Source organism: Limanda limanda, chromosome 15 (assembly GCF_963576545.1).
Source record: "Limanda limanda chromosome 15, fLimLim1.1, whole genome shotgun sequence".
NCBI lineage: Eukaryota > Metazoa > Chordata > Actinopteri > Pleuronectiformes > Pleuronectidae > Limanda > Limanda limanda.
This window is the reverse complement of record NC_083650.1, coordinates 19,998,270-20,012,870: the sequence shown is the minus strand read 5'-3', so window position 1 is coordinate 20,012,870 and position 14,601 is coordinate 19,998,270. Positions and strand designations below refer to the sequence as shown.

General features: G+C 42.6%; 1 protein-coding gene across 1 annotated transcript in view; it reads left to right on the top strand.

The window, feature by feature from the left end:
- LOC133020437 (inositol polyphosphate-5-phosphatase A-like) overlaps positions 1-14,601 on the top strand; it is a 148,336-nt gene that overhangs the window by 123,883 nt on the left and 9,852 nt on the right. Inside the window, exon 12 of the mRNA XM_061086997.1 lies at positions 4,919-4,992. Within this exon, the coding sequence (XP_060942980.1) occupies positions 4,919-4,992 (74 nt within the window). The remainder of the gene's footprint in view (positions 1-4,918; positions 4,993-14,601) is intronic.

Here is a 14,601-nt window from a genome sequence, read left to right as displayed (position 1 = left end):
ACACGCACAGTAAGCTGCCGTTGCCCAGGTTTGTTTCGTCGATAATCCCATTGATATTCCGATCTTCTAGCAATGTCTCTGTGCGGAAAAAGTCAAAAGTCAAAAGTGTGTGGAGAGCCATTCGTCGTCATTTCCTGATCAGTATATCAGAACTCGGTCCTCATCTAATCTCATTCCTCTCTACTACATGCTTTAACAGACATGAAAATAAGAGCACAGTGTTGTTTGTGTTTTGGTTCGGCCGCTCAGTACCAATCAGCCCCCCCCACACCCCTTCCCGTCAGTGACAGTTTATCGCTTTTCCACACAAAATAATGAAGATGCCATAAAAAGAAGGAAAAATATGGCCCCCTGCAATGAAAGCCAAGTGTGAGGTGTAAAAATCAAATTAAATGACCTTTCACCCCAACATTTATTGATGGGTTTTAATGGTGGCAGGTGTTGTCACCGGAGATATTTGACAACGCGTAAATCAAAGCACAATTACAGGTGGTGGCCGGTCCGCCAGCACGCTGAGGGGAGGGACAGTCGGGGGCCAAAGACCTCATGTTCCCTCTTTTTTTCCCCTCCTTCAACTTCCTGCCTGTGAACCATCACGACCACTTTGATTTAGGAGCGCACTGATCATCCGAGCAGTCAGAAATTTGAGCCTATGACAGGGTAGTTTTTACCCAGACACTTCTTCATCTTTGTCCCTGTGTGATATTGCCAGAGCAGCAGCATCTCGCGCCACTTCCTCAACGACGCCCAAGGTCATTTCTGCCTCGTCCTGCCTGTGCAAAGTCACCAGGCCTCCAACCAATATAAGCTTCTTTTTTTTTATTTTTTTACTACTGACCTACCAGAGCGGCAGAGCATTATGCTTAATTGACCTGGGATGAAATGTAGCGTGAAATTTGTGGCCGCAGGCTTTTCCATTCACCTGAATGAATTACTCAACAGTCACTTAAGCCCCATACTCCGTAGATACACACGGCCATATGTTGCTCAGCCCCTGCTGTTTAAACTGTGTCACACACTCATAATCAGGTGATTTACCTCAAACAAACAGAATCACACCTGTGATCATAGATACACGTGTGTACATAAACAAAAGTCTCAATTATTGATTTTAGGACTGGGTACGCGCATCCATCGCTAAATAAACTCTGACACACACTTTTAAAATCCCAATACCTTTGTCCCAGGCTGCAGCTCAATATATTGTACACACACACACACATTCACTGATAAATCAGCAGGGTCAATATATCAGCTGTAGCCAGTAAGTAACAATAAACTTCAGCAAAGACATTACTTAAATAAAGATGTTTCACAGTTTTTCTTGTTACTCTCAAATATCATCAAATATATAATTTTTCTTTAAAACATTAAAAAACAGTCTTAAAATTAATCAAATTTATTGTTCATTGTTGACTTATTGCTACTGAACTGAACAGGAATTGTTCAATCATGGCATAGCAACCATTTATGAAATAGATCGTGGGTGCAATATTCTCTCTGAGCCAGAGTGAAACTAACAAGCTGAGAAATTGACATGGATTTTGTTTTTTGTGTCCAAACCTGACGCCGAGCTCCAGGCTGTTTTTGGTGATAACAGGCACATGGACCTGACCCAGGCCTGAATATCATTTAAAGAAAATGAACCGTGACCCTATTGGGCCTGTTGGGCTCCGTATCCTCACTCTATATACAAAGCATTATTTAGTATAGCTACGGATTACATTATAAAATGTTTATTACTAGCACGTCACCTGGGTAGTATTACCTTTCACAAGTGTAAAGATGCATATTTGCAGGTATCTGGCTTTTACTTAGCTCTGTGGGATTCACAGTAAATTGTATCTCCCTCAAAATAGGTACAGAGCACATATGCGCTACAACCAATCGAGTAACAGTCTTTCCTGCACAGTAATCTGTGGCGTTTATAGCAAACAGGAGACTTCTGTTTGCAGACTTTTGTCTTTAAAGCTGTGCCTCCTCCTCACAGGCTGTTAAGTGCCTTGTTAAATCTGCACCAGGCCCGAGAAGAGACGGCGCCTGAAGGACAAACTCAGGGAACAAATGACTCTCGCTGACGTTCCATTACCTGGGAGCTGCCCAGCTTGGACAACTGCAAATATGAAGTGGACAAGTGATATCTGTCGGACAACAATTACACAGATGACAGTTTGGACCTGGAACGGAGGGGGAAGCATGTCCAGAAATAGGATGAGATCAATGTAGTGTGTGAGGCATCATGGGAGGAATGTCTTCATCAATGCTGGTAGAAGTATTTTAGAAAAACGTTTCAGTCAGTTTAAAATATTTAAAGACAGCAAGAGGTGAGGCTTATTTTAGCTTAATCATCTAGCTGCATTACTACAGGTAATGAATCAAATAATGAATCAAATAATTACAAAAAAAAACAGTGTGGGCCAGAAATGAGAAGCTGATTTTCTTTTTTAAATTGCATATGTATTGTGCATGAAGGGAAAGCACATACTTGACACTTACTGTCAACAAATATATATATATATATATATATACTTTGTTACTATGGATATAAAATATGGTTAATCTATAAAATATATATTCTGTTTATTGACAACGTATTTTCAGATTTCTTTAAAGGGACTCTTACCTTTGTTGCATTTTTACACTTTTTTTGGATAAGGTTAAATTGGTATTAATAAGGTAATGACACTCTAAAATGCAAGACAGACCCACCAGGAGTAAAAACAAACAATTATTTCACTCTCATAATATTTAGTGAAAACTTCAACCAATAAAATTCTTCGGACCGAAGGACCTTATTGGCCGACAGACCTGTCTGTTTGCTGCATGGAAACAGACAGGAAGCCCGTCTGCTTCTTGTGGCGCTTTCGGGCCCGCGTCATCAAGGCATGTGAATGTAAATGTATATAACTTACCGAATCCATTGCTTTGGTAAACAAAAACTCACGTGCGTGCGCGGAGGCAGTAGATTGTAAGTCTGCTTGTAAATAAAGTTTCTTCAAAAAAACACCGCGGATGGGAACGAGGGGGTGGGGCATTGGAGGAAGGCGGGATGATTTGAATGTGCTGTAATTCTCAAATGCAACAAAGGTAAGAGTCCCTTTAAATGCTCAAATTTCAAAATTGATAAAGGCATCACAGACTTCACACACACACACACACACACACACACACACACACACACACACACACACACACACACACACACACACACACACACACACACACACACACACACACACACACACACACACACACACACACACTCACTCACTAGAGGGTGGATGGTAAACCGGGGTGTACAGTGGAGCGTGGGGTTGCATCCCCTGCTCTGCCATCCCTCATCCACAGTGTGTGAGTCTCTCCTGTGACCCCGGCAGTGTGAGTTTGATGAATGCCACACATCTGCCCTCCTGAACCTCCGAGACTCTGACTGGGAGGCCCCTCTGCCTGCAAGTAATGGCCACTGTTCTACACCACTGACACACAATCACACACACACACACACACACACACACACACACACAATCACATAGCGTCATCGTGAACGCACTTACTGGACTCTGGCTTATTTGCGGGCGTACTCGGCGGTCACGTGGAGACAAACAACGTGTGGATGGTCACACATGCACAACATAAATATGTCAGTGTAGATGGAAGACTGTAGTTACCTTCTGCTGATGTAATAATACTCGTACGACACCCACCTCCCTCCTCCCTCCTCCCATGTCTCCACTTTGCGGGAACGTCCTTCCCGAACATTCCCCATGTGCGCCGCGTTGATATTTCATCATGTATCCGTCAACACATCGCTGCATGTATTACACCAATGTAATGTCATTAACGTCAAGCTGCCTTACTTCAGGATGAGGTCTTCGTCGGGCCATAATTGTAGCCCGGTGTTTGAAACATGCACAATAGCCCAATTTACCACTAACGGAACATGCCTCGCCTCCATCCTGATGTCTTCCTGTCTGAAAGGAAAGGGTGGGCCTACCCGCGAAGTCCGCCGGGGTTGCTGGGAAACGTCACTGTCAGTCTCTCAGTGAGGCAGTCATGCAGGTGCCCGAGCTACCTGTTCATCTCCCAGATAATTAATGTGTACAAGCAGCCGCTAATTGCACTTCTCACTAATGATTTATGGGTTTTGTGAAAGGGGGGAAACTGGGGAAAGTGTGTGTGTACACTCTGGTGAGAGAGTACAGCTGGGTGAGGAGACATGATTGATGAAGAGTGTGAGGATGCACGGTTGGTGCGGGGGGGGGAGAGCCCCCCACCCCCAACCCCACCCAGAAGGAACACACACAACTGGTCAGCTGCTGTCAGATTTGGGGCAGTGTTAGATGTAACTCAATCAGCCCAAAAAATCCTTTTCAATTCTGCTTTTTTCATTGTGTTCTTATCTACAGCTTACTGAGGCCGAGGCCTGGAGATAGACGAGTATTGACTTCTAGTGTCAGTTAGAATGAGACTTAAATTAAAGTGTCTGAGTCAAAACAGACTTGAAATTGTCAGTGACTTGTCTTGACATGTTTCTTCACGTTGGCAAAACCCTATTTCTTTTTTTAAAGACAATTTCAAAACAGGAATTCACAAATATTATTTATCCCAAAAAAGACTCAGAAGGACATTGAACTGCTCCGAAGTCTACAGTGGAAAACTGTTTATTTGTACCATACATAAAGATGGACAACGCATTTCCGCTTCCTCCCATTGTACAAACATTAATCCAAAATATTGTGTACTGTAGCGTTGCACATTTGGAGCGAGAGTCTGCACAGTGGTGATCGTGGTGTGGAGCCATGGTATCAAGGTCCTGCAGATACATGCGGCTGACCAATCGGTCTCACTGAATGTCTAACAATGTAAAAACAAGATCAAATTATTTATTTATTTATTCCTGTTCTTTTTTTCCCCATAGCTTTTAGTGTTTGACAAGGAGCTGTTGGTGTTCAAGGATCGGCTGCATGAGATGGAGATGTCCTTCCCACCCAGGTATGACAACTTTGTGTTCACACTTCTAACATCTACAACTCAACACTAGTCTCAGGCCCTGTGTATACCTGGCATAGCATGTGTCCTACTCTCTGACATTACGGCAATGATATCATGTCCAGCATCTTTTTAGCCACTTGAGCAGCATGGCTCTGTGTGGCACTGCCGGTGTATCTGTCTGTCTTTCTTTCCACCACTTTGGTCCTGAGTGAAAAATCTCAACTACATGAAATGTTGCCATTCAAGGTCCCCAGAGGACAAATTCCTTGTAAACCTATGACACTGACTGTTCCCCTTGCATGGGGTTGGCTGTCTTTGGTTTCCAGTGAAATATCTCTTCAACCATTGAATGGATTACTCAGTAGATAATAGGTGGAAACATTCCGGATCTTTATCATCTTTGGAGATCAGGGCTGTTGAGTCTCGTCACTTTAGCTACTATGTGAATTTTTAGATGTTCCATGTTTGATCTTACTGGTCATATATTTCATCCTATGTGATTACATTTCAAATGTCTTAAAAAATGATTACATTAAATAACATTTACACGAATGAATAAACATTGTACATATCTTTCAAGTACATAATGAGATGAGAAGTGATTAGAGTTGTATCTACCAAACTTAAGAAAAGGATTTGATGGGCCTGCAACACAGATGTTTTTATTTCAGAGTAAATATCATTTCTCAAAATATACATCTACACCACTTACACACTAGTAAAAGAATAACTTCTTCCGGTTTGTTACTGGTAGTTTCAAAATGTGTCTTCTTTATGGATTTTATGTAGCAGCATTAATGACAATCCTGTGGGAAACATTTTTTAAAGTTTTTAAAATGACTCGCGAGCCATTAGGAACAACTTTGATACTACACATGTTGCTTCAACAAATATTTAATAAGGGATTTTAATAGTTTATTCAGCCAAGGATAATTTTCTAATGAAAGCACACGCAGTCCTTCACTTTATAAAGGAAATTATTTTAGGAAATGACAGAATGAAACGACATGAATAGAGCAAACCTGAAGCCTCAGGACAGAGCCACATGTTGGTAAATGCAGTGATCATGTTCACCAGACCTTGGCCATAAGGAGTTATTATTAATATGTAAAATGAGAAGGAGTCGGTCAACCCCCTCTTTGTCCAAAATGGTTTCATGAAAGCTGTTTAGATCTGTGCTTGATGGGTATCAGTTGTTAAGTACGATTGGATATGGTCCCAAACTGCTCCCATGTGTATCTGCGTATATTTCTGTGTGTGTGTGTGTGTGTTGTGTTTGTCGCTGTGCGTTGGCTTTGAGCGGCATTGGTATTCCGTCTCAGTGGGACTTGGGGGAAATTGGAGCGGGTGGTCTCCTCTCCTCTTCCTCAAACAAATGCATTTGCAATTAGCCCTTTCAGAGGAGAGGGAGGGCAAACATGCGGCCGGCGTGGAAATATGTTTCGGGAGCAGCGCGTTAATGGTGCTTGACCTTTGCCGTCGGTTGTGACTCAATCAGTGCAGATAATGAAACGCTGTAATCAAACAATAATTACTTGATAAACTGCTCTAGTGGCAGGCGCGGGGCGGTGGGGGATTTTAGAGTGTGTGTGTGTGTCTGTGTGTGAGAGAGGGCATGAAATACACGGAGCTATCAAAATGTGTGTGTGTGAGAGAGAGTGAGTGTGTGTCAAGGTTCTTCCAGTCCCTGTTTTTTAAATGACTCTGTGTCTTAATCAGGGACCCCATTTACATCACTTTGCATAAGTGACAGGTGGATTTATTGTCCTTTTACACTGGCTGACTTTTGCACCTATCCATATAATACTGAATCATCTCTCCACAGGGAGGAATAAATGTGCTGCTAAGGAAGAATGCAAATTATTCTCTCATACTCATAGTGATGATGAATCAAACAGATGAAACCCAGGAGCAGCGTATGAAATTTGATTTGATCTACTCTGTGTGTGTGGAACAAGCCACATTGTCGGCCTTGTAATGGGCAGCAGTGGCCTAGTTAAACTTAAACAACCCCCTCCTCCCACTTCTCACATACACACACACCCTACACACACACACACATGTATACTGATACCCCTCCCCCTGTCAGGTCTGCCTTGTGCTCCTTGAGCAATCAAGCCTCAAGGATTGTTCTCCATCACATTGCCTGCTCCGGACCAGCCCCTCACCATCTGTGAGGTTATTACTCTTTTTAATGCAGGCCATCGGTGCACACCCTCACTGACACACACACACACACACACACTCACTCATGCACGCACACGGCTCACTTTTGTTCAAATCTATAAATCAATAGTAGTCACAAACATTTAATCTGCAAGTTAATTCTGTCTGTTGTCCGGCGCCGGGTAAGAAGTTGTCACAAAATGAGACATGCTGTCAGGTGGATAATAAATTGGCCGATGGACAAACATATGTAGCTGCAGCTGCGGTGCAGAAAATTGTATCTCCAGCTTTATATTTTTTAGCAGCTAACTACAGCGGAAGCATCAGTGGTCAGCAGCTCGTCTCATGCTTTTAAACGCAGGTTCGGGCAGACACACATCTCTGTCGCTATAAATGCACACACATGAATTCTTCCCCTCAAAGCTGCAAAATGCATATCGTTTTACTTTCAAGAATTCGTCGGTCAAAGTTGGCCGTGACGAGTCCAAGTACTTGGGCACTGGGGTGAGGAATTTGCCCGAGCCTCGTCACAGTCGGACCTGGAGCCAGGCGGCTGCCGAGCACTGATCAGCCGCGGTACGACTTACAGTCATACACAGGAGCCCGTGTGTGGTTTTCATAGCCAGTGTTCTGAGAGAGAATGGATGAGTCTATTAATCAGAAACCGATCATTTATAAGGAAGTAGTTTCTCCATCAGGCGTAATGCATGAGCCTCCAACCAGCCATTATATCCTTATCTCTGCATAGGATACAGCGCGGCCATTTGACTTGAAATTATGGTAAGTTTTACTCTACATTATGGTTCTTTTGATTTCATACTTGAAATGGCATAATAAAGGTAATATCCCCTAAAAACATACTAAGGCAAAAGTAACTTATTCATGTATTTTGATTGATTTAGAGGAAAGCTTTTAGTACTCTCCTGATCTGATTTCTTTGCCCTTTTTTTGCACGAGATCGATGCAAAAATTGAATCGGGACCCCGTCTTTAGAAGGAACAGCAGTGGACGATCAGGGAGCAGTGGAAGAATGTATTCTGCCTGTAACATGGTTACTGGGAATGGGCTTTGAGGGAGATTTTGAGTGACATCAGAGCAGCGGGACAACTCCATCAAGGGACAAATCATGAGTGATTTCATGGCAGCGACATGGTGTGGACGTTGTGCAGAGAGAAAAGAGCTGGGTAGTAGAAGACGGAGGAGGAGGAAGAGGAGGAGGAGAGTAAGATGGCTGCTGTCCCATATCTGTGTCTGAGGAGGAGAGGAGCCAAGATCTGGATACGAGCGAAATACAGCTAGTGTCACTGCAATTACATTACAGCATTACAGGTTGTTATGTATGCGTGTTCACAGATGTCTATATACATGGATCTTTGTCAGGGCAACTAAACGTGGAAATTAGGATTTCTTGGCCGACAGGAAAATGTGTGAACCCCCATCCTTAATCGGCTACAATTATTTACTTAGGCTACAACCATGCTACTACGTGTTAATTTGGATATGGCATTTTCAAACTAAAACTGTTTCTTTCCGTTTTAATCCCTGTTCATACAAATATGCCTGACAACTTAACCTAAAACCGGCCCCCCCTAGTGCTGAAAACGCCTCTGGAATTGTCAAAGATTGTCCGAGTACTAGCTTGTCATTCACGCATATAAGCAGTTGTATCATTAACCGCACAACAGCTGTTAGCAAGGCAACAGAGTCAGTTATGATTGTAATTGATTATCCACATTGGTAGTGGGTCGTGTCATAGGAGCCTGACGAATCATTTCCAAAAATGAAGCGGAGTTATCAAACTAAAACGGAGTCAGCAGCATTTTTCCAATTTGTCAGTTTTAGGGGATCTGAAAGTGTGGAAGTCAGGAGTTTATGCATCGATGATAGGGTTGATGTGTTTTAACATGAAAAAGTATAGTGTGGGGATCAACATTCAACAGCTTTTGTTGTCATGTTTTTGTTGCATCGTGCAGTTACATGAATACACTGACATTTGACATTGGACCTGGAAAACTTGGATTTTAAAAATGTTCGGTTGCCAACCAAAAATATATATATTTGGGGAATTGGCTAACAGAGTGACAAGATTCATATCTCTCTGGCACTCTTTCCATTTAGTCCATGGCTTAGCTAAACCTCTCCTTAAGCACATATGGAAAGATGGGGAGGTGTTAGACCTAACAGGACGGCTCCAGTCCCATCTGTTTGTCAAGTCTAGACTTTGGAGAGAAGCAGGGGACCAGAGTGTGGCCCGGAGGTCAGGAGGTGAGGCCAGTGAGGAGACAGAAACATAAACAGTTGTGTCTTCACTGTTTGGGAAGCACCCTGAGAACAGCGTCTTCATGTTGGCTAACATTTCTTGAAGCTTCAGGTCAGGGAGGACGAGCTGGGAAACTCTACAACATTCACAGGTTGGTGAAAGAGGAAGGTCAGAACGACTTTGCGCCTCAGATGAGAAAGGGTTTTGGTGGCACTAATGGCCGCCTGCCAGCTCCTCAATAACTGCTAATAAGTGCATATGAGTGAATTATCAGGGCAGTGGAGAATTCCTCAAGACTCCTTTTGAGCTCATAGGAAGTGCTCCCACAGATGGCTCTCCTGTACACAGTCACTGGCATTGTTCTGTGAACAACACTCTTCCCACAACACTCCTGACCTCTGAAGGCCTGTACGAATGATGTCACCCTTATTACCCTATTTCACTGTGAAAACATTATTCCTATAGCACTATCCTATATGAAGGAGGCTTTTTGTTCTCTGCACTGTGAACAGCCATGCTATACTGGAGCAGAGGCACCGTATACGGCCCCACAGAGGTACTTTTAATGACAACGTTTGGTCATAGCACTGCGTCCGAGCTACAGTAAGTGTTTGGCTCGTGTTGGCTCGGCGCCACCGCGGGATCCAGCGTTACAGGCTGATCTACTGAACAGGAACATTGTTTTACAACCATCAGCGCATCCATCATTCTAACTACTAGAGAGCCTGTGAAAATGATGAGGGTCCATTGTGGCGATAATAGCTGAAGATTGTTCGCTGTCATGTGTCATTGCCTCTTGTCTGGGATGATGCCACTGAGTGGGAGGCTTTGTTTGAAACACTCTAACATGGAGAGAATCAAATGGATGCCATCTGTGTCTTCTCGTCTTCATTTAGAGCAGCTAGAGGCAGAACATGTCATAGCTGGAGCCCAGCAGGCTGTGAGCCATGAGCTATTGATGGCATTTCACTCTGTTTGTACTGCACTATGCCAATGTTGTGCCTGCAGCCTCCCAGCTCTACAAACTGAAGCAAACATCCAGCTTTATTGATAGCATTTGGCCGATCTTTTTGAATCTGTGCGTGCGTTTGAGTGTGCGTGTGTTTTGTCAAGCCTCCCTTGACAACTGCAAACAAACACAGCCTTAGAGGCAGGGAGTCGTTCGAAACCCACAGTTTCCAACTTTTTAGCCAATGCCAGGCCAGCACTGGCCGCTCCAACATCCCACGTTGAACCCTTGACCCAATCTCTCAGATACTATGACTCTTATCTGTAGCTTCTAGCCCTGCCTGTTTAACAAGTTGTTATTGCCCTCATTAAAAAAATGAGCAAGCTCATAGCCTCATTTGTCATGATGTTGAACAAGGTATTAGCTTTTGATCAAGAGATAAGATCAGAACACCTGGGCTGGAGCTGTCAATTCAATAAAATTTTACTTATGTATAGTAGTACCAATCATAACATGCATTATCTTCAGACTGTTTGTTCACAAAGATTTCTGTGTTGTTGTTAATGCGTCTGACTGAATAATTTCCTGCTGCCTTGTTCGTATGTGAAAGGCAAACTCTGGAAAAAGTCCTGACACAATTCTCTGGACATCCTCTAGAGTTAACTTCTGAAAATGGCTTAAGCTACAACATAGTAGACAATGTACTTCCTGTCTACACCGGCACGCATATGCCCAGTGTACGTGAATGGTATACTTTTTGGGCGTATTTGTATGAACAGAGATTATTACTGATGCAGATTTATAACACTTGTGTGAACTGTTTGTTTTCGTTTTAAAACAGAATATTTTCCCCCAACATATTCGTATGGACGTAGCCTCAGGATTCAAAGTCATGCTGGGTTGAGAAGAGAGAAATGAGGAGATGTGTGAAAAGAAGAGATAAGGAAAAGAAAAGATCAGGAGTGGGAACAGGAAGCCCTGTCAGACAGGTTGTAATAATATCCTTTCCAAGACTGAGTGTCCAGTCAAAATGAAGATTGTCGTCTGGCCTGCATTTTATATGCAGCATTTTATCTTTTAAATCTTTTTTATTGCCAATTGTATTGGTGTGTGCAAATACAGTAGCTTGTAAATTACAGTAATGTATGTCCCAACAGCCTCACCCTCGACTGGGTGAGGCTGGGTGACACAGGTGTAGCCTGTGCTCACCTCACTGTGTTTTTTTTTTTTTTTTTTACTGTTGGAAGACAAACAAGCTGACATCGACCGGAACGCATGTGAGTAATGTGTCAGCAGCCAAGTCAAACATTAAACCCCAAACCAAGCATGAATGAATGAGCTCTCGATGGCTGCTGGAGGGGCTCAATGTGCGACTGTACACACACATGTCTCATCTGAGATGTGCTCAGCAACACAAAAGAACCAACGGCAAAACGGTATTCATAGAATCAGCCTCACACAAGAGGGGATGGCTGTAAAAGCCCATAAACACCAGGGAGAGACAAAGACACAAGAGTTTCAGGCATCAATCAATCAGCAGTGTCAATGTCATTATTCAACACTGAAGTCGGTCAGAAACTTTTCTCTTGTCAGTTTTACTCTGGAGCATGACAGCTTGTTATGCACTGTCAAGAAAGTGTGAGACTTATCTTTATAAAAGTTGTCCTGGATGTAGAGTCCATTTAAAGGCAACACTCTGCAGATCTTTTTAGCTCTCTCACTTTTGAACCTTCACCGACTCTGCACAAAGAGAAAGATGCTGTGGACCAGTTTAATTCTGTTTGGGCATCAGATACATGCTAATGTAGCAGGTTAGCAGGTTGTGTAATTTGCGTATTAAAAATCATATGTAACCATTCATACCAACAGGAAATTATCAGATATGTCAATCAAACCAGGACTGTTAGCAAACCATAACACACCAATGCAAGTTAAACCTATAACAAAGAGACAGTAAAATGGTTTTACAAATATTTCATTGATATTGTTTGTTTTCTATTTCACCTCATTCCAGGCTTTGTTTAGAGTTTTTGTCCAGTTCTGAGCAGCTCCTTCCTTTCCTCTGTGCATTGCATTGTGGGAGAATAGTATACAAAACAACACTGAAAAACAAGTCTGATTTCTGCATGCTGACTGATTTTAATCAGCTCTTGACTTTCCACTTTTACGATGTGAACCCTAAACACAGACTTGAGTTATGATATCTTTGTTCATTTGGAATACAGCTTGACTTGTATTGATGCAACCAGCTTTCCAAAGACTGTACTTGATCACTAAATATTGTGGCCTTAAATTAAATGACCTTCAAAATAAGACAAAACGGATTTTCAAAAATGCTTTACGTAGTGCAGATTTTCAAAAAACCCTGGTTTCTATGTTTTTGTGTGTATTGGAGTACTGTGAGTATTTAGGGAATAATGACATCTGAGTTTAATCTGCGCATGCCCACTGCTACCTCGTGTAATAAACATTAGCCAGAAAAAAAGCTATTAATGGTTTGTACTTGTTTCTTACAAGTTTGCAGCTACATTTAACATTACTGCACCACATTAATGACATTAATTTCCCTCGCACGATAGTTCTTGAACCACAGTGTTCTTTTCTTTTATTTAATGGATCGTTGATGTAGTAGACGTTATCACCTACTGGCCTGCTTGTTTGAGCCTTTGTAGTATTTTTTGTGTTCACGTCTAGATGGAGATATTCTGTCAAATGAAGGCCGCATTCGACAGAATTTTTTATTTTTAAAGGCAGTGTAAAGTTTTCTTGAAAAAAATATCCACGGTAGTGTAGACAAAACCTCTCTCTCAACGAACCTATCCACCTGTCATAGAATATATGAATTTCATGATGTAATGAACCACCATTTAAAGTCTAAAATTCAAGAACAATTTGGCTCTGGTGCATGAATTAAGTTTAGGAAGTGAGAGGTACATGTTATTCCTAATTGCTGACAAGAACAGAACACAATAAATCCTTAACATCCCTGTCACAGTGACATGGCAATATTTCCATTTTATCTGTGATTGTGGGACTCTCAATTATGATTAAAAACACACATAAATATATCTATATATATCTTGGTCTTCGCTGCCTCTGGCTCCATCCTCTGTGCCGGTTCCAAAGACCCTGAACAGTCGCCTAGAAGAGAAAAAAAGTGTTTTCCAGACTCCTAACTCCACAGTTTAACACAACAACAGGACTAATGTCTTTACGTTTAACAAGTCTAAATACAAGAGGGCTTTTACCTTCCAAACTTAGAGACAAAAACTGTCAAACTTACCTGAGTGTATGCGTGTGCTCATTTCATCTGCACACCATATATGTTTATGTGTGGATACCTTGAAGTGCAGCCCCTTCTATACAGGTACACAATTGTGTTATCAGCTTGTCCCATTAATTAGTGTAATTAGTCTTGCTGCAGGCAAAAAGTGTCTGATATGAGCTGACGGCCTCCAGCCCACACGCCCAATCGCACCGTTTACCTTCCCCGATAAGTTTGTGAGCTCGCTAATCAGACACATTAATCATTTTGGCCCCAGCGCCCCGTTAGACTGTTTGCTGTTGCATTAAGACTTGTTATCTCTATTGGAGCCAATGGAGGGTGCGGTAAAACAGAAAGGGGAACAACCTACCTGCACACACAGGGACACAGAATGGCCCTTTAATGGCCAATGTGGAGTATTTTTAATCAGCGTTTACAATGGCTTGCTGTCATCAAAAATGAAGGAACGATAGCAAAGTTTTGTTGCTGAAGTGCTTTGGGAAGTTTGCAATCAGGCGGGAGTTCATTGTTTGAAGGAGGTGAGGGGGGAAACTTGATTTTCTCTCAATCTCTTTAACACCAAAATGACCCCAGCTTGTTAGTCAATAAAGCTATAACAGAGTCGCTGATAGGAGGAGGATTGTTCGCAGGCTGTTTGAGGCCGGCCACCATCCCACAGGAAGCGGGAGTGTTCAGGCCACCCTGAAGTCGAGCAGCTCCACGAGCCCTTTGAAGACTTTGCTCTCTTTCACCCTCACTCTGCCTCTTTCTGTCTGATCCATCTTTATCCCCTCTCCTCTGCCTCCCTGTCTATCCCTGCGTCACTCATCCCATTCTTCGTGCTCTTCTCCATTCTCTTTTATCCCAGGATCACTTTGATTAGCATACTAAAACCCCCATGCATTTCCCCCATGGTTTAAGTGCTATTAATGCTAATTGGAGGCAGGGAACTTCTCTAAGTAGCTCTCA